Source organism: Nerophis lumbriciformis, linkage group LG32, assembly GCF_033978685.3.
Source record: "Nerophis lumbriciformis linkage group LG32, RoL_Nlum_v2.1, whole genome shotgun sequence".
NCBI lineage: Eukaryota > Metazoa > Chordata > Actinopteri > Syngnathiformes > Syngnathidae > Nerophis > Nerophis lumbriciformis.
In genome coordinates, this window is record NC_084579.2 from 29,568,857 (window position 1) to 29,590,541 (window position 21,685).

The 21,685-nt window shown below is 41.5% G+C and overlaps 1 protein-coding gene across 1 annotated transcript in view; it reads right to left on the reverse strand.

Moving 5' to 3' along the window:
• LOC133574918 (guanine nucleotide-binding protein G(q) subunit alpha-like) overlaps positions 1 to 5,862 on the reverse strand; it is a 39,524-nt gene extending 33,662 nt beyond the window's left edge. The window contains exons 1-2 of the mRNA XM_061927267.1: positions 5,574 to 5,862; positions 5,276 to 5,436 (exon numbers count right to left, since the gene is read on the reverse strand). Of these exons, the coding sequence (XP_061783251.1) occupies positions 5,276 to 5,411 (136 nt within the window). The 5' untranslated portion in view covers positions 5,412 to 5,436; positions 5,574 to 5,862. The remainder of the gene's footprint in view (positions 1 to 5,275; positions 5,437 to 5,573) is intronic.
• Positions 5,863 to 21,685: the final 15,823 nt, after the last annotated feature.

Here is a 21,685-nt window from a genome sequence, read left to right on the forward strand (position 1 = left end):
TGATTAAATAAATATACAAAAATCAAATGTCCACTGCAGAGGATGCTGGTACATTTTATCGTAATGCGATTTATGCAACTAAGGTGTAGCTATAGCTTGTTTACTTCAGATACAGTCAGTAGTCCTTTGTTCTTTAGTTATACTAGTGGTGTTCCTCAAGGTTCTATTTTAGGTCCTTTTTTTTTTGTTTTATAATTTTTGCTAGTCAACTGGTGACCTGCAAGTTCAGTTCAAAAAACTTGTGAGAGACTCACATTTTTGCGGCAGACTCTCAAAAACACTAGAGAGCTGTCATAGAGATGATCTTTGGCTAGCTTTTTTGCAGCAAGTCCTTAAAAACAACAGTGTTCCTGTAACTCTGATTAAATAAATATACAAAAAACAAATGTCCACTGCAGAGGATGCTGGTCCATTTTATCGTAATGCGATTTATGCAACTAAGGTGTAGCTATAGCTTGTTTACTTCAGATACAGTCAGTAGTCCTTTGTTCTTTAGTTATACTAGTGGTGTTCCTCAAGGTTTTATTTTAGGTCCTTTCTTTTTTTTGTTTTATAATTTTTGCTAGTCAACTGGTGACCTGCAAGTTCAGTTCAAAAAACTTGTGAGAGACTCACATTTTTGCGGCAGACTCTCAAAAACACTAGAGTGCTGTCATAGAGATGATCTTTGGCTAGCTTTTTTGCAGCAAGTCCTTAAAAACAACAGCGTTCCTGTAAGTCTGATTAAATAAATAGACAAAAATCAAATGTCCACTGTAGAGGATGCTGGTACATTTTATCGTAATGCGATTTATGCAACTAAGGTGTAGCTATAGCTTGTTCACTTCAGATACAGTCAGTAGTAGGGATGATACTCGAAACCGATTTTCCCGGTTGTTCGATAAGAAAAGAACCGAGTCCTCGGACTCGAATCCCTTTATGAGAACCGGTACCCGTTATCGAGACCACTATAGTAAAGAAAAAGAGTTGGTTCTTTATTCGAATCCCTCAGAACGAATCCCGTCCCGACCAGAAATGCTCCGTGTGACATCACAAGAAATGACGTCACGTAGCTCAGTCATTAGGCGCAGATAGCGAAAGCAGGAAAAAAATGGACCGGAAATAGCGCTCCAAGGTGTAATAAAGTTCAAAACAAAAGGTATAATCCAATGAATAACTTTACTGAGAGATTTGAGCAGGGTACAAACACATGACGAACACTTTTACGACCAACCGGAAACATAGCAACCAGGGTAGCAACGCACCTCCTTTACGGCAGCTGTCGCAACGTTCTTAAAGCAAGCGCAGCACATACATATATATACAACATATATGACATGATCTCCCATTTTTAACTTTTGTTTTTCTTTCCTTGTAAACAAAACAAAATCACATTGTATATGTGTTGTCTGTCTAATTATAAATAATGCAGACGAGGCGTGTTGGCTGAGTTGTTGACGTTTACTTTCACAGCGTGCTCATAACCTCATTCTTAGCTGCCGGATGACGACATGCAACAACACTTTTCGGAGCTACCGCGCATGCTTGTCACTCCCGTTGCATGTTGGGTAGTGTAGTTGTTATATTCCCTAGCTCATAACATATTTCCCCTTATAAAGAAATAATGTTAACTCAATAAAGTGTATTTCTTTTTTTAGTTTTAACTTTTCATTTTTTAGCATTGTAACCACATTTGCAAACCACTTTTCTCTTCATAGAATTTTCTTTCAATAAAGAAATAAAGTGCAAAAATGTCAAAGCATCATAACAAACAGTTATGTCAAATAGCAGCAGAAGTGCACTTTTTGGAGCGCTGTATTATTTTCAGTTTTGTGCCCAAGGGACTGATTTTATTTAACACTATATTATTTATACACCTATAGTGATCACAGAGACAGGTTGTTTTTGTGTTACTGTATATATTTGTTTTTCTGAAAAATCCCACTTAATATACTTTGGGTAACAACAGTCAATATTTATTTATTTTATTTTTTTAGGGGGGTAACAGTCAATATTTATTTATTTATTAGATTTTTTTTTTTTCTTAAAATATTGTGTGTTTGTTTCCATATACAACAATCTATCTGGACTCGATAAGAGAATCGATAAGGAATCGGTTCGATAATAGGCTCGAACTCGATCATTTCTTATCAAATATCATCCCTAGTTGTTTTTTAGTTATACTAGTGGTGTTCCTCAAGGTTCCATTTTAGGTCCTTTCTTTTAAATCATTTTTGCTCGTCAACTGGTGACCTGCAAGTTCAGTTTAAAAAAACTTGGGAGAGACACATATTTTTGCGGCAGACTGTCAAAAACACTAGAGTGCTGTCATAGAGATCCTTAAGAACAACAAAGCGTTTCTGGAACTCTGATGAAATAAATAGACAAAAATCAAATGTCCACTGTCCAGGATGCTGGTTCTTAGGAATATACAAAATAAGACTAATAGTGAAAAGTCGCCCCCGGTCCTTAGCTTTTAGAAAATGTGGCTCCCAAATGATGTAGGTGAAAATCCCTGCTGTAATGTAAGGCAGTGTTTTTCAACCACTGAGCCGCGGTCAGTGTGCCGTGAGATAGAGTCTGTTGTGCCGTGGGAGATTATCTAATTACACCTATTTGGGTTAAAATGTTTTTTGCAAACCAGTAATTATAGTCTGCAAATTATGTGTTGTTGTTGAGTGTCGGTACTATCTAGAGCTCGGCAGAGTAACCGTGTAATACTCTTCCATATCAGTAGTTGACAGCCGGTAGCTAATTGCTTTGTATATGTCGGAAACAGTGGGAGGCAGTGTGCAGGTAAAAAGGTATCGAGTGCTTAAACCAAAAATAAACAAAAGGTGAGTGCCCCTAAGAAAATGCATTGCATCTTAAATCTGAACTGGCTACAAAGTAAACAAAAACAGAATACTGGACGACAGCAAAGACTTACTGTGGAACAAAGACGGCGTCCACAATGTACATCCGAACATGACATGACAATCAACAATGTCCCCACAAAGAAGGCTAAAAACAACTGAAATATTCTTGATTGCTAAAACAAAGTAGATGCGGGAAATATCGCTCAAAGGAAGACATGAAACTGCTACAGGAAAATACCAAAAAAAGAAAAAAAGCCACCAAAATAGGAGCGTAAGACACAAACTAAAACACTACACACAGGAAAACAGCAAAAAATGGCGTGATGTGACAGGTTGTGACTAGAGATGTCCGATAATATCGGGCTGCCGATATTATCGGCCGATAAATGCTTTAAAATGTAATATCGGAAATTATTTGTATCGGTTCGGAAATTATCGGTATAGGTTTCAAAAAGTAAAATGTATGACTTTTTAAAACGCCTCACGGACGTAGGGAGAAGTACAGAGCGCCAATAAACCTTAAAGGCACTGCCTTTGCGTGCCGGCTCAATCAAATAGTATCTACGGCTTTTCACACACACAAGTAAATGCAAGGCATACAGGTCACATTGAGGGTGACCGTATAAACAACTTTAACACTGTTACAAATATGCGCCACACTGTGAACCCACACCAAAAAAGAATGACAAACACATTTCGGGAGAACATCCGCACAGTAACACAACATAAACACAACAGAACAAATACCCAAAACCCCTTGCAGCACTAACTCTTCCGGGACGCTACAATATACACCCCCGCTACACCCTACCCACCCCCCCACACCTCAACTCCGCCCCTCCCCAACCCCGCCTACCTCAACCTCCTCATGATCTCTCAGGGAGAGCATGTCCCAAATTCCAAGCTGCTGTTTTGAGGCATGTTAAAAAAAATAATGCACTTTGTGACTTCAATAATAAATATGGCAGTGCCATTAATGTTGTGTCGTTCGTGAACGAATCGTTCGAACGAACGAATCTTTTGAGTGAATGTACTGAACCGAATCACTTCATGAACTGATTTGTTCCTTTCTCAGTTCAGTTGAGCTCGGCCGCGACCATGCCGGTATGAGTGGAACTGGCGCATTCTGTGACTCACTGAACCCTCGACGTCGGCGAACGACGCAGCCAGCTACTCATCATGGGGGAGGGGGGGGGGGGGACTGAGCGAACGATTCGTTCACCGCGGATTAACGACATGAATCACTCAGTGAACGACAGAATCAGGACTCGCGAACCTACTGACACAGAGAACTGACTGTGTCGCGGAGGAGGACGTCACATTGAGGCTCTCGTTCAGTCACTGTGCGCGTCGTCCATTGGGTGCTGAGGGCTTGTGTCGTTCGCAAACTGACACACACCGAGATCTGCCGCTGGGGAAGCTGTTACTGACTGACTCATGATTCGCCGACCTGCGCACAGAACTGCTGCTGCAGAAGGGATTCAGGTTCACGTACTGAACTGTGCTGACTGTGGCGCTGTGTCAGTCACTCACTGCCTGGTGTACTGCATGCACAGAGCTGTGTAGGGACTCGCGTTCACCCTATTTGCTGCTTCTCCCGCGAATGTCTGCACTGTACTGTACTACGCCCCCCCCCCTCTCCTATTTTTTTTGGGGGGGAATTCGGTGAACAAATTTTTTGAACGACTCAATTGAAGGAACTGATTCTAGTGATTCAGTACAGTCAAAAGAACTGCCGATCCCATCACTAAGTGCCATGTTGGCATTTTTTTCCATAACTTGAGTTGATTTATTTTGGAAAACCTTGTTACATTGTTTAATGCATCCAGCGGGGCATCACAACAAAATTAGGCATAATAATGTGTTTATTCCACGACTGTATATATCGGTATCGGTTGATATCGGAATCGGTAATTAAGAGTTGGACAATATCGGAATATTGGCAAAAAAGCCACTATCGGACATCTCTAGTCGTGACAGTAGACCTACTTTGAGACAAGAGCTATAGTGATGCATGGTTGGTTATGGTTTGAAGTCATATCCAACAATTGCGACAACGACTTTTTACTGTCAACTGACTTTAATTTTTTAATGATTTCTGCTGGTGATGTGCCTCCGGATATTTTCAACGCAAAAAAATGTGCCTTGGCTCAAAAACGGTTGAACACCGATGTAAGGAACCCATCCATCCATCCATTTCCTACCGCTTATTCCCTTTTGGAACCATGAAAGCTTTTATTTTGAAGGCTGGCGAGAACAATGTCAATGTTGGATTTCGTCTGTCATGCATCACATTTATAGACTGCTATTATGCAATCGTAGTCATTGTAGTGCAACCAAAACACGCAAAATTAGCTTATTAAACATTTGCAAGCAGCTAAATAATTATGAAAACTTCGTATTTTTTTTAAACAACTTTAACTGTGCTTTTTCATTACCGAGTAAAAGGAGCTTGTATTCCCGTCGGGAGTCCCTCTTGTCGCGGCGGAGCTGCCTCTCGATCTCGTCGTTGATCCTGCGAGCCTCTTTGGCCTCCGGGCTGAGGCAACAAGCCCCCGCCGCCATCAGGGTCATCGTGCCCGGCTGAGGAGTCACCTCCCTGGGCAGGGACACAAACATGATGCCGGTGAAGTCTACCAGATCCCCAGCGCTTTTTTTCTCTCTCTCTTTTTTTTTTTACATTCCCCCGAGAAACACTGCGCAAATCATTCAAACAAAGTTAATTTTTTTTGTTACCTTCTTCCCCGTTGTTTGTCGTTGAAAATCGAGTTAATTCGAAAGTTTTTACTGATTCGCGCTATTGTTGACGGGTGTGGTGGATTTGATGAATATGGCGGAGTTTTACTTCATGGCGCCATTAAAAAAAAAAGGAAACAAAGAAATAGTTGCCGCTCCTTAAATAGAGGGGGGAAAACAATATCCACAGGTTGGTTTTAGTGTCTTGAAAGTGTCTCCGGTGGCGTGCTGGAGAGGCAGCATGTGACGGAGGGGCAGCTCTCTGATGGGAAGCAGTGTGAGTTCTTCTTCATTACATTAACTCATTTCCGGTAACAAGCAGACAGCCATGCATGGATAAACGCGTAAACATGCGCCACACACACACACACACACACACGAAGCATGGGCCTGTATACTTAAAATACTCATAATATGATTTTTTTTTCTACATTTAAAACACTTCCTTGTGGTATTCATACCACGTGACGCAATGGCGGTTTCTTTGGTCATAATTCTGCATATGAGTGGCGTGCGGTGAACTATACACCAGATAGATAGATACTTTTGGAGGCTTTTTTCCTTCTTCTTTTTATACTTAAAGGCCTACTGAAATACGATTTTCTTATTTATTTATTTTATTTTTTCCCCTTTTTTTCCCACCCACTTCCAAGAACAGCAACCCAACACAAACCCCATACACACATAACCCCCCACACCCCAGGTTTTCTTATTTAAACGGGGATAGGTCCATTCTATGTGTCATACTTGATCATTTCGCGATATTGCCATATTTTTGCTGAAAGGATTTAGTAGAGAACATCGACAAAGTTCGCAACTTTTGGTCGCTGATAAAAAAAGCCTTGCCTGTACCGGAAGTAGCAGACGATATGCGCGTGACGTCACAGGTTGTGGAGCTCTCACATCTGCACTTTGTTTACATTCATGGCCACCAGCAGCGAGAGCGATTCGGACCGAGAAAGCGCCGATTTCCCCATTAATTTGAGCGAGGATCAAAGATTTGTGGATGAGGAAAGTGAGAGTGAAGGACTAGAGGGCAGTGGGAGCGATTCAGCTGGGAATGACTAAAACAGTAAATAAACACAAGACATATATATACTCTATTAGCCACAACACAACCAGGCTTATATTTAATATGCCACAAATTAATCCCGCATAACAAACACCTCCCCCCTCCCGTCCATATAACCCGCAAATACAACTCCAACACCTGCACAACACACTCAATCCCACAGCCCAAAGTACCGTTCACCTCCCCAAAGTTCATACAGCACATATATTTCCCCAAAGTCCCCAAAATTACGTACGTGACATGCACATAGCGGCACGCACGTACAGGCAAGCGATCAAATGTTTGGAAGCGTACTCACGGTACCGCGTCTGCGCATCCAGCTCAAAGTCCTCCTGGTAAGAGTCTCTGTTGTCCCAGTTCTCCACAGGCCAATGGTAAAGCTTGACTGTCATCTTTCGCGAATGTAAACAATGAAACACCGGCTGTGTTTGTGTTGCTGCAGTCGGCCGCAATACACCGCTTCCCATCTACAGCTTTCTTCTTTGCTGTCTCCATTGTTCATTGAACAAATTGCAAAAGATTCACCAACACAGATGTCCAGAATACTGTGGAATTTTGCGATGAAAACAGACGACTTAATAGCTGGCCACCATGCTGTCCCAAAATGTCCTCTACAATCCGTGACGTCACGTGCCGGCGTCATTATACGAGACGTTTTCAGCAAGATATTTCACGCGAAATTTAAAATTGCACTTTAGTAAGCTAACCCGGCCGTATTGGCATGTGTTGCAATGTTAAGATTTCATCATTGATATATAAACTATCAGACTGCGTGGTCGGAAGTAGTGGGTTTCAGTAGGCCTTTAAATTCATATGTGCGGCTCTAATCATTGTTGATTTAGGTTGCACATTAGAGCAGTGGTTCTTAACCTTGTTGGAGGTACCGAACCCCACCAGTTTCATATGCGCATTCACCGAACCCTTCTTTAGTGAAAAATAAAATGTTGATTTTTCTCAAATTCAAGACAAAGTTGTATGTTTTTGGTAACACTTTAGTATGGGGAACATATTCGAAGTAACAAAGACTTAATTTAGATTTATTTGGTTAGGTTAGGGTTAGGGTTAGAGGGTTCGGGCCAGGGTTAGAGGGTTAGGGTTATAATAAGGCCATGCCGAATAAGGCATTGATAAGTACTTAATAATGACTAGTTAAGAACCAATATGTTGCTAATTTGCATGTTAATAAGCAACTAATTAATGGTGAATATTAGAGATGTCCGATAATATCGGCCTGCCGATATTATCGGCTGATAAATGCGTTAACATGTAATATTGGAAATTATCGGTATCGTTTTGTTTTATTATCGGTATCGTTTTTTTTGTTTTTGTTTTTTTGTTTTTTTAATTAAATCAACATAAAAAAAAACAGAAGATACACTTACAATTAGTGCGCCAACCCCAAAAAAACCCATCCCCCATTTACACCCATTCACACTCATTCACACAAAAGGGTTATTTCTTTCTGTTATTAATACTCTGGTTCCTACATTATATATCAATATATATCAATACAGTCTGCAAGGGATACAGTCCGTAAGCACACATGATTGTGCGTGCTGCTGGTCCACTAATAGTACTAACCTTTAACAGTTAATTTGACTCATTTTCATTAATTACTAGTTTCTATGTAACTGTTTTTATATTGTTTTTCTTTCTTTTTTATTCAAGAAAATGTTTATAATTTATTTATCTTATTTTTATTTATTTTTTAAAAAGGACCTTATCACCATACCTGGTTGTCCAAATTAGGCATAATAATGTGTTAATTCCACGACTGCATATATCGGTTGATATCGGTACCGGTTGATATCAGTATCGGTAATTAAAGAGTTGGACAATATCGGGATATCATCAAAAAGCCATTATCGGACATCCCTAGTGAATATGTTCCCCATACTAAAGTGTTACCATGTTTTTTTACTGGTGCACAAAATGAACCGTGCATGAACATCACCTTGTTCAAAGAACAAAACCAACACAGTGCATAAACTCACAACAAATTACACACCTGCAAATCAGTCTGACTTCTGCTGTTGCCGTATCCGTAATACGCCGATAGGGAGAAGTTTTTATTTACAAGATGAGTCGGGTGGGTTTTGACCTCCGCCGAACCCCTGAGCCCGACTCACCGAACCCCTAGGGTTCGATCGAACCCAGGTTAAGAACCACTGCATTAGAGTAACAGGAAAAAGAAGGGAGCCCTGCGATGAGGTGGTGACTTGTCCAGGGTGTACCCCGCCTACCGCCCGAATGCAGCTGAGAAAGGCTCCAGTGACCCCCCGCGGCCCCAAAAGGGACAAGCGGTAGAAAATGGATGGATGGAAAAAGAAAGGAATATTTTACTTTCATAAAAACGTTATCACAATGATATTAGGACAGGCAGGGGCAATTATTTTGACTCGGGGGGCCAAATTTAGAGAATAAAAATGTGTCTGGGGGCTATCTATTTTTTAGGAAAACTAATACAAAACCTCACAATAAAGTCTGATTGAATGCTAAAAATGTTATGACAGACCGCCTTAAAAACGGAATGGAATTTTTAATTTTTCAATGAACGATAAAACCCTGAATATTGAGAACATATGAACGTCACACCCCCTCTCAATTGATATATTTTACAATCAAGCCACACCCACACTGCTTGGTGCCTTGTCTGACCTGCTGTGACGTAGACTACCATAGTAACTAGTAGGGTTGTACGGTATACGGGTATTAGTATAGTACCGCGATACTAATGAATCATATTCAGTACCATACCGCCTCTGAAAAGTACCTGTCCGCCGCACCCTAAGATTTTTTGTTAAAATAAAGCCAATAATGACGCTTTTTCTCTTCCCTTTTATTTAGAAAAGTATCGAAATAATATTGGTATCAGGACAACACGAGTCACTAAAATATCATGCAAAAGCACAGATTTCAACCATAGAAATGCTTTGTATAGTTCAAGACTTACGGTCATTAGAAAACATCACTGCACACACACACATCCCCCCCACCCCCCGTTTTACTTTTGTCTTTTTGAACAAAAGACAGCTGCCATGACCACCCCCGAACTGTGAACCATCACTGTAGACACTTTTCACCTTTGATCACTAAAGACACTTTGAACTGCTGCTGTGACCAAATGTCACCTCCATATTTATACTGTTGACTGTCAATCAGAATGTGCAATAATGTTATGTTACTTACTGTGCCTTGTATATACATTTTTATTTTTATTTTTTATTTTTAGCTAAGTACAGCGTGACTTGTTGAAGGGTGGACTAGCAAAGTAAAATTTTCATTGTACGGCAAACTGTCTGTTTAACTGTGCATATGACAATAAACAATATTGAATCTTGAATCTAATGGCAGTTACACTTTTCATCTTAAAGATCTAAAAAAATTATTTGGGAATGCCCGGCGGGCCAGATTGAACATCTTTTTTTTTTTTTTTTTTTTTTTCTTTTTTTTAATGTCCTGTCCAGCTTCTCAGGCAAATCATATAGTTGATGTAGATGCCCATGTCGGCTGTTCAGATTGACTTTACAAAAGAGAAGTGTAGGATACTTCTCTTGTTGCCTTATTTGTATTTGACTTTATTAAATGTATTTATATTATCATTTAGTGCAGCCGGGCCGGAGCAGGAGGGGATAGAAAGAGAAAAAAAAAGAAGACAGAGGGGGAAATTGTGGGGACAAGAGGGGGATTAGACAGAGAGACAAAAACAACAACAGCAAACAACAACAACAACAACAATAGAGCAACATCAGCAAATATGACATGTACAAATATGATGGTAAAAGTAATAGCAAATAAGCAGTTAGCGAAAAATAAAAAATAATACAGAAATGACAATGAGCATTATTACACTACAAATGGATCAATACAAATACCAATAGAAATAGCGCTATTGATAATGAACAATACCAATAATTTACCTTTATTATCAACAATACAGTTGTTTAAATGCAACAATACATATACGTAATGATAACTTGAGATACGAAAGAATGCAGAAAAATGGAGGGGGAGAAAGAGAAGCAACCTACATTAACCTTGTAGATTGTTATAGTCACAATAGGTTAAGCTTTGTCAGTGTGCCATGTGTTACACCCAGTTTACCCTAGGGCAACAACGTTAATATATGTGTGATGAACGTGATTATGTGCATGAGTGTAAGTATGCATATGTACTTGTATATGTACAGAATGTGTATATGTGTTTGTACAATGAATGTATATGTACAGAATGTGTATATGTGTTTGTACAGTGAATGTATATGTACAGTATGTGTATGTGTATGTTTGTATATTGAATATGCGTGTGGATGTACGAACATTAGGTAGGTAAATATGTACTGTATTTGTGTATGTATGTGGGAGCGTAGGTACCTATGTACGTATGTGAGCATATGTGAATTTGCATGTACAATACATTCGACTCCCAGAGTGCGTGGGAGCCAGAGCACGGCCCCATCACCCCCGAGAGCCCAACCCACAAACAGGAGGCGTGGTGCCCAGGGAACCAGGGACCACCGCCCCCACGCAGCCAAGCCGGCCAGCGACAGGAACCCCAGAGCCCGACCCACCATACCGCCCACAAGGGCCAGCAGCAGGCCGCAGACAGACGCACGAGGCAGAGGACAGGGCACGAGAAAAGCAGGGGACAGCCAGACCCCAAGCCAGCGAGAGACCACACCCCACACGGGCAGAAAGGCGAGACGCCCCGCCCGAGGGACCCAGAGACTCCCCGCAACCGGACGGAAAGACCGCCCCCTCCCCACCGGCAACCGGGCCCCCACGAGCCCACCCCCCACCCCCGGAGAGCGCGGCGAGGCCAGCCCCCGGCCACCCCACCCAAACCGGCCGCCGCAGGACCACCCAGGCACAGGGCCACGGGAACCACCCACCCCACCCGCAGGGACCCCAACGATGGAGATGGAACAACCAGCAACCGCCCCGCCGAGCCCTCCCCCTGAGGGAGGGGAAAAATTAAAAAATAATATTAATAAAATATATTAAAAAATAAATAAATTAATTAATTAATTAATTAATTAATTTAAAAAAAAAGAATTAAAAGAAGATCACAGACATGCTGACAAACAAGGTCACTACCCCAGCAACTGGCCGACTCGCAGCACCTCGGAATACCTTGCAGCACCAAGCTACCACAATAGACGCAGGGACTAGGCCCAACAGGCCCCAACCAAGACGGGCACCCGGAAGGGATGGACAGCGGGACCCAGGAGCTCCAGACACGCAGTTCGGATGCAGTAGCCTGAGGCGTCGACCCCCGTCTGACAGGCAGGCCCAGAGCGTACCCCCAGAAATATACATACATACATACATATATACATACACATACACACATACACGTATACATACCCACACATACACATATATACATATACATACACATATGTACACATACACATATATAAACATACATACATACACACACATATACATACATATACACAGTTCGTCAGCCCCGACAGCCATCACGCGCGCGCGCTGCCACCAGTCACAACATCAGCCACACCCCTGCACCAGACCCAGCAGCCACGGGCGCCCACACCACAAACAAACGGCAGCAGAAACAGCAGCCGCAATAACCCCAGACAGCCAGCACCAGCCAATCAAATCAAAGCGATCAAAAAAAAACTGCGACCAGCAACCACACGCCACCAGGGCTACGGAGACCAGCCGGCGCCAGCCCGCCGGTCAGCCCGAACGCCAACACGCAAACAAGAGACACCAACAACCCCCCCAACCAAAAGGCCCCCCACCCCAACCCAAACCCGCACAAACACACCACCGCCCAAACAACCGAGACATAGCATCCAGACCAGACACGGGGGCTGCGCCGCCACCACACCAAGTCACCAACAGAGACCCCACAGCGCAAGGTCGGGCCACACGGGCACGGACCCCACCCAACAGGAAGTGAGACCCGCGCGACGCCACACACAAATAAATAATAAGATTAAAAAAATAAAAAATAAAAAAATAAAATAAAATAAAAAATAAAATTTAAAAAATAAAATAAAATAAAAATAAGTAAATAATAAAAATAAAAATAATAAATACAAAAAAATAAAAATATATATATAACAATAATAAATTAATAAAAGCCTGGCAGGCCACCAGACCGCAGTCCCCGCCGGCCGACGAGGCAATGAGGGGTGCGCCGAACCCCAAACCCCCCATGCATGTGTACAAGGCCCCCAGAGTGTCTACTGTGTAGTTAAAATTAGGAGGTCAGCCGTTACAGCCGACCTCCAGTCCCTATTGATGTGTGTACTGTAGCGTGAGTGAGATATGTATGCTTGTGGGAACTAATAATGCGATTAAAATTGGGGGACATCAAGGTCATGGTGGGTCCCAACCAAACCAAGCCCCCCAAATCCTAAGTGTCTAATATGCAGCTAAGATTGAGGGATGGACGAGCAGGGGACAAGACAGGAGGACTGGAGCCCCATTGGAGGCATCCTCAACCCCCCGCCATGCCTCCCCGCAGGACAATCCCCAAAGTCCTATATATGTGTGACTGTGTGCGCTATAAGTAGGAGGCGTAGAGGGCCCGGACATCCCCCCAGTCCACGCGGCCGACAACCAGGAACTACGGCCAGGAGGCCGCCACCCCCCGCCACAGCCCGTGACCCACACCAGACCACTTTAACGTGACGCCACGCGAGCCCCTCCCCCCGCCAAACAAAGCCAGCCCCCGCCCGCCCCAACCCAACCCTGCAGAGCCCATACCGGCAACCAAACGCAGAAAAACCGCACAGCCCCCACGCCCAATGCAAACACCGCATCCCGGCCATCCACACAGCAACGTGCCCATACGAGTCCCGGCCAGGGGAAGGAGCCCCCCAACGGGGGAAGAAGCCAATGCATCCCGTCCGCCCGCCAGCCCCCAAACCAGCCGGCAAGCCAACGCCAGCCAGCCCCACAACCCCACAAGCGCACAGACACCAGCCACAGTCCCCCAACCACTCCAACCCAACACAGCGATGCCAACCGCTGGTATCACCGCAGCAACCATCACCACCACCGCCCGTCCGCAGCGTAAACACCCGCGGCCGCCGAAACCAAAACAAAAAAGCGACCGACCCCGTAAACCACAACAACGCACACCCCCGGCTACCACCGAGGCCACCAACCCACCTACCCCAACTCATCCACAGCCAGGCCAATTGAGCCACCGGACATCCACACCCATGCACACACCTACACATTCATATACACATACATACACACATACATATATGCATATACATATACATACACATACACACATATACACACGCATGCATATACATATAAACATACACATCCACACATATATACACATTAATACACCCACACACATATACATAAGCCCACATATACACAAACACATACATACACAACACACACAAAAAAAAACAAAAAAAAAAAAATAAATAAATAAATAAAATAAAAAAAATAATAAAAAAATAATTTAAAAAAAATAGAAAGAAAAGAAAAAAAGAAAAATAAAATAAAAATAAACCCTTTAAATAAAATAAAATAAATAAAAATAAACAAGAGGCCTGGTCGCCAACAGTGCCCAACGCCACCAAACCCCGCAGCCCCTCCCGTACGTCCAGGCCCCCCCCGCCCACCACCCACCAGGCATCCCATCCGGCAAAAAGCCATAAGGGCCCAGCCCTGCGCCCACAGCCGGCATGCCACGGCACCTCAGCAGACTCGGCGCCGCGATCAGCAATGCACACCGGGGCAGCGACACATACATATGTACCTACATACATACCGGTACACACAGATTTCACCATACATATATACAAACGTACACACACCCACATACACGCGTACCCATATATAATTTAACAGAATAAGTTAAATATATTAAATAGATAAAAAAAAATAATAATAATAATAATAATAATAATATATATATATATATATATATATATATATATATATACATACACACATACACATATATATATACACATACATACACATACATACATACATACATACATACATACATACATACATATATACATACATACATATACATATATACACATACATACATACATATATATATATATACACATAAAATAAATTAAAATAAATAAATAAAATTAATAAAAAAATAAGGGCAGAGTAAAACACAGGAGGGGGACTCCCGCAGGGCAGTCGGGCAGCACCGCCGGGCCCCAACAAGGGAGGCAAGCAGTCCCCCCAACCCGGCACCAGGCAGGCCCGCACAGCCGCAGCGCAGGGCGACCCCGGGCAGACCCCGCCCCGCGCCCCAGGGGAAGGAGGAAGCCCACGGACACCCGGAGCCAGAGGGGCACGAGCCGACCCCCGCCCGACAGCGGCAAGACCCCAGCCCCACGGGCGCAACCCCCCGCCCAACCACCCACGGGAGGGACAGCCCCCCCAACCAACCCAAGGCGGCCGCCCACAGCCCCACCCGCACCCCAACACCCGCCCAGGCACCTCCACCCACCCCCAGCCACCAGACCACCCACGGATCGGCCCGCCAGGCCGGAACCAGGAAACACACCCCAGGCCCACCCGACCCCGCGGCACACGGCCCCCCCGGCACCCAGGACCCCCCACCCACGGAGCAAGACCCCCGGGACAGAGCCCCAGCCCCGCCCCCCAAGGGAGTCAGGTCAGAAAATTAATTAGCGGTGCCCAAAGAGATCGGAATTCTGTCAGTTGTTGGTTTGATTCAGCAGACATTCTTTCCATAACTACATAATCTAATAAAATGTTTTTGTAAAGGTTTGTACATAAATTATTTTTTGATTTCCAATTTATGAGAATAGTTTTCTTGGCGATGCCTAACGCATTTATAAGGAGGTATGTTTTGTTTATATCAAGATCAGTTGCGGAGAGATCACCCAACAGGCAGAGTGCGGGGGAGATGGGAATAGGAATCTCTAACGCTAATGATAGGTTCTCGCACACTCCAAGCCAAAAGTTACTCACGGGAGCACAGGACCACATTGAATGCAAGTAATTATCTATCTTATTATCTGAGCAGTGTACACAGATGTTAGAGTCAGCTAAACCCATTTTATACATTCTTAGACCGGTGTAATGTATTCTGTAAAGTATTTTGAGCTGAATCAGTCGTACATTTGGATTCTTAATCAAACGAGTAGTATTGAGGCATATTTGTTTCCAGAATTCTGGGTCACAGCTTGTTGATACGTCTGAGTGCCATTTAGAAGTTGGAATACTTATTGTGTTATCTATTTTTGATAAGAGAGCATATAATTTGGATAAAGCTTTGGGGGCAGATGTTTTGAAGAATTTAACGGTCGTAGGATTACTTTCCCATGTTGTTTTGTTGAATCTTGCGCTGATTACAGATTTGATTTGTATATATTCTAGAAATTTATTAGGATTGATTGCATATTGTGTTATTAAACTTTTAAAAGAGATAAAACTGTTTGCATTGATGATATCCCCAAGGCATCCGACTCCCTTATCATACCATGTTGGAAAGTTCAATGGCTTCTTGTTTAAAAGAAAATCAGGATTATTCCAAATAGGCGTAAATTGGCATGGAGTGAGCGGGGACCCAGCTATTTTCAAAAACTCCCACCAAGCTGTTAAGGTAGTGCGTATATTAATACTTTTAAAGCAGTTGTGTTTTCGGAGAATTTGGCTAATAAAGGGCAAGTTAGAAATTGGGATCTCCTGGCTAAGTGATTGTTCAATCTCTAACCATAAACTATCTAATAAAGTGGGATTGATCCATTTTAATATATATTGTAGTTTATTTGCAAGGAAATAATAGGAAAAGTTTGGGAGTTCTAGACCCCCATGTTCTTTGGGTTTTTGTAAAGTTTTAAGGCTGATTCGTGCTGGTTTACTCTTCCAAAGAAACTGATTGATGTGTGAGTCTAGTGACTTAAACCAGATTTGAGAAGGTTTGGTTGGAATCATTGAAAATAGATAATTAACCCTAGGCAAGACCATCATTTTCACGGTAGAAACCCTTCCCATAAGTGAGATTGGCAGTGTTTTCCAACGCGCCAGATCATCCTCAATCGATTTTAAGATTAGGGAGTAATTCAAGCGATTCAGATCTGACAATGTGGAGGAAATATTGATTCCCAGGTATTTAATGTTCCCTTTATGCAGTGGAATCGATGAGGTGCTCTGAAAGTCCAAATTAATTGGTAACACAGTAGATTTGGACCAGTTGATGGAGTAATCTGAAATAGAACTGAATTTATTGATAAGTGAGATTGTATCTTGAAGAGAAGAATGTGGATTTTGTAAGAAAAGTAATACATCATCAGCATAAAGGCTTATTTTATGATGAACGGTTGCGGTATGGATGCCTTTAATATTTGCATGCTGTCGAATAGCGGTTGCAAGAGGTTCAATAAATATAGCAAACAGTGACGGAGAAAGTGGACACCCTTGCCTTGTGCCCCTCATAAGATTAAACCTTGGAGATATTTGGCTGTTCGTTCTAACCGAAGCTGTAGGAAAACTATATAGGACCTTAATCCATTCTATAAATGAGTCTCCAAATCCAAATTTCTGTAGAGTAGCTAGAAGAAAATTCCAGTTCACTCTATCAAATGCTTTTTCAGCATCTAATGAAACAACAGCTGTTTTTAGATTATGAATAACAGAATAGTCTATCACATTGAGTAGACGGCGAACATTGTTGGACGATTGTCTCTCTTTGATGAAACCTGTTTGATCAGGATGTACTATATATGGAGTGACTTTTTCTAATCTTTGAGCTAATACTTTGCAGATAATTTTAAGATCAGCATTAATCAGGGAGATTGGCCGGTAACTGGATGGAAGTGTTGGGTCTTTATCAGGTTTTAGCAAGAGACTGATCGTGGCAGAGTTCATATTTGGAGGAAGGAATGAGTTTTCTTTAATCTCTAAAGCCATTTTCGTAAATATCGGAGCTAGCAGTGACCAGAATGTTTTGTAGAACTCCACAGGGAACCCATCAGGCCCTGGTGCTTTATTGTTTGGCATCTGTTGAAGAGCATCGTGTAGTTCGCCTACAGAAATAGCAAGATCTAAATTTGATACCTGCCTTGTATTCAATTTAGGTAAGTCTATACCATTGAGAAATGTCTCAATGTCTGAAAGAGATGGGTCAATCTGGGGTGTATACAAGTTTCTGTAAAAGTCTCTAAAGATGGAGTTAATTTCCTCAGGAACATGTGTAATGTTCCCATCTGAATCCTTGATGGATGGTATAGAGTTTTTTTCTTTGTTTAATTTTAGTTGGATTGGATTGAACATCTTAACGGGCCGCATGTGGCCCCCGGGCCTTAATTTGTCCAGGTCTGTATTAGGATATGATAAATGGGAGCCAAAAAGTATTTGATCAAGTTGTTATTAAATACTGTGTGGTCCCATTTGCTTTTAACAAAATAAAGCAAGCATTGTAAATGTATCTTACCTTTCTGTATTTGTATCTGAAGCAGCAATAGCTATTTTTCATTTTTCATTTCATTTCATTTTTTTTAATTTATCTCCTTCATTGATGTGCATCTTTGATCAATAGACAATTAAACCCCAAAAACTAAACACACATTTACACACCAATGCCTGAGAAAGAGCAGGATGAAGAAAAATCTTACATTTTCCTGCCCCCTTCAACATAATACATAGTCTTATTTAATGGATATCATACAAACCAAACAAATATGTCCAAATATAATGAAAACAAACAAAAAACACAACAAGTGCAAAACTTCATGACGTACAACCTGAACAAAAAAAGTAATATACATCTCACGGGATGATACAAAACCAGACAAAAAAACAAGTAAAATAAACAATATAAAGCAACATGTAGAAACACTGAGGTAGACAACATGTTAAAACATAAATTAATATAATGCAAAAGGTAATGTACAGTATGTAAGCATGATGGTCCAGTTTTGCCTGAAAGGGAGTGGGAAGAAGATAATTTATTTAATCCCACCCCCAGTTCTCATTTCAGTGATTAATACATTGAGTTTCACTGTTACTTTGTTTAAGGATTATGATACAAATGTTGTATCATGGTGGCATTACCACAGGTAACAATAATTATTACACTGTAACAATACATTTGATCAACAATGTAGGAATAATGAATATACCAACAATGGTAATAGACAAAATACCAACAATGGTAATAGACAACATAAGAAACATTAAGCACATGTTAACACTTTGAAACAGAGTACAACAGCAGGTCAAATTAAAGACCCTCTTCTCTATATTAGAACCAGACCCCATGTTTGTAAAATAGTTCAATAGTTTACATCGATTATTGGCATTTAATTCAATTTAATTTCAAGCAATAAAACAATATTTTTGCATCTGACAAAAAAACACCCACAAACGCTGGCTTACGCTAATAAAAATGCCATGTTTGTTATAAATACAGTTTAATTTTTTTTATTTTTTTTATTTTTTAAAAGGCTGAATTCCGCTGGAGAGACATCTGTCTGCCCAGTGTGGCGAGTCAGAGTACTGCAGAGGCATTGAACTGCAAGTTGACAATATATCGCCCACTACTGTGAGACAGAGGTACTTGCTGCCTCATGGCCTGCCTTTTACTTCTCGTCTGCCGCGTTATTTTGAACAGGAAACACAGAATTTCCGCGCTTTTCACCATGAAAATGATCAAAATATACAGGAACCACACCAAAATCACATAGAAAACATAGACCAAAAGAGAAACATTCAAACTTATTTCATTTTATTACTTCGTTTTTGAACATCTCATGGCTAAGCCACCTGGTGGCAAGGTGAGGCACAGCCTCACTTGCCTCTCCACACACGAAGCATGGGCCTGTATACTTAAAAAAGTCATATTATGATTTTTTTTTTCATTTAAAACACTTCCTTGTGGTCTACATACCACGTGACGTAATGATGGTTTATTTGGTCAAAATTGTGCATAGATTATGATTGACAGACCGTTTTCTGGACGTTTCTTCATTATGCCTCGTTTTGTGGGCGGTCTTATTTACGTGCCTCCACTTCGACTGCGTCAGCCATGTTGTGGTTTTTAGCACTTCCACAGCGAGTCTAGTAAGAGATATAAGTACCAATGATTGTCACACACACACTAGGTGTGGTGAAATTACTCTCTGCATTTGACCCATCCCCATGTTCACCCCCTGGGAGGTGAGGGGAGCAGTGAGCAGCAGCGGTGCCTGCGCTCGGGAATCATTTTGGTACCAAAATAAACTGGAATTATAAACTATTTTGGATTAGAATGTGTGTCCATGTATGAGCCAGTCTGCCCCACAAGAGGAGGGGGAGCTTATTGACTACAGTGCGGACAACAATGTTAATTGAGTTGCCAGTTTTTTACTTTAAAATCTAAAGTTTTTTACGGTGTACAACAAAATATATATAATAATCACAGGCATAGGCAAATTGAAATATTATTTACTGTTACAAGCAGAACTTTGAGAGCAGCCACATGTCGCCCTCAATGAAAACAAGTTTGACAACCATCTGTAACTTATTGCAGTGGTGTGCCGTCAGGGCCAGCAAGACCTTCTCTACCAGAAATCGTGATCATAATTAAAGATAAAAGTATTTTTTTAATGTACTTTCCCTAAATATCTAAAAGTATTCATATTCTCTTCATGTCATATTATGCTCCTTCCAGTGCTGTTGTTTTTAAGTTATAGAGTTTTTATCCAATTAGAATTCAGCTGGCTTATGTTGCCATGCTGTACCAAATCTGCCCGGAGCCTTCAGAATCAACAATGCTGGCGTCCGTTGCACTCTAAGTGAACATACAGTTGACAGACAGTTGCGATAGCCAATCAGATCACAAGTTGTTGTCAGTAAGGGCTTCCAGCTGGCCTAAGGCAGATATATATTTTGACGTTATGAGCTAGGTAACATAAGGACTCCATTACCCAGCATGCCACAGTAGTGAAGCGCATGCGCAGTAGCTCCGTTTAGGTTGAATGTAGCCATGGGGTGTTTTTGATGAGCACGCTGTGGAGTAAACTTTAAGAACTCAGCCAACACGCCTCGTCTGCGTCCTTTATGATTAGACAAAACAATACATATATTTGCAAGGCCATTTTCAAGAAGGATATTTCAAGAGAAACTACATCTTGTGAGACAATGTCGGCCAACCCCGGAAGCTTGAATGGGTTCTACTAATTGTGAGTTCATATATTTAATTTCTTTATTTTTTCACGTTTACTATGTTTTTTTGCAGTTTTAATTTTGACAGTACCACATTAGATATGTTTTAATTGCTGATGCGGGTTTAGGGATTTTTAAATGCGCCAGAAAATAACCCGTTTTGTACACTTGGTGGATTCAATGCCCAGGAGGGCGTAAATGTGTTCCTGAATAGTATTTCTCCAGCAATGGTCATGTGGTGACATAAATGATGGTATTTTGAGAGGTAATTATTGAAGTCAGACGTCACTGAAGTCATACTTGCCAACCTTGAGACCTCCGATTTCGGTTGGGGGCGTGGTTAAGAGGGGAGGAGTATATTTATGTTGGATCCACTATGGACTGGACTCTTACAATATTATGTCAGACCCACTCGACATCCATTGCATTCGGGGGGGGGGGGGGGGGGGGGGGGGTTACCCACATATGCGGTCCTCTCCAAGGTTTCTCATAGTCATTCACATCGACGTCCCACTGGGGTGAGTTTTTCCTTGCCCTTATGTGGGCTTTGTACCGAGGATGTCGTTGTGGCTTGTGCAGCCCTTTGAGACACTTGTGATTTAGGGCTATATAAATAAACATTGATTGATTGATTGATTTACAGTTAGAATTCACCAAGTCAAGTATTTTATATATATATATATATATATATATATATATATATATATATATATATATATATATATATATATACATATATATATATATATATATATATATATATATACATACATATATATATAAGAAATACTTGACTTTCAGTGAATTCTATCTATAAATATATATTTATTTTATTATTTTATATATATACTTGAATTTCAGTGTTCATTTATTTACACATATACACA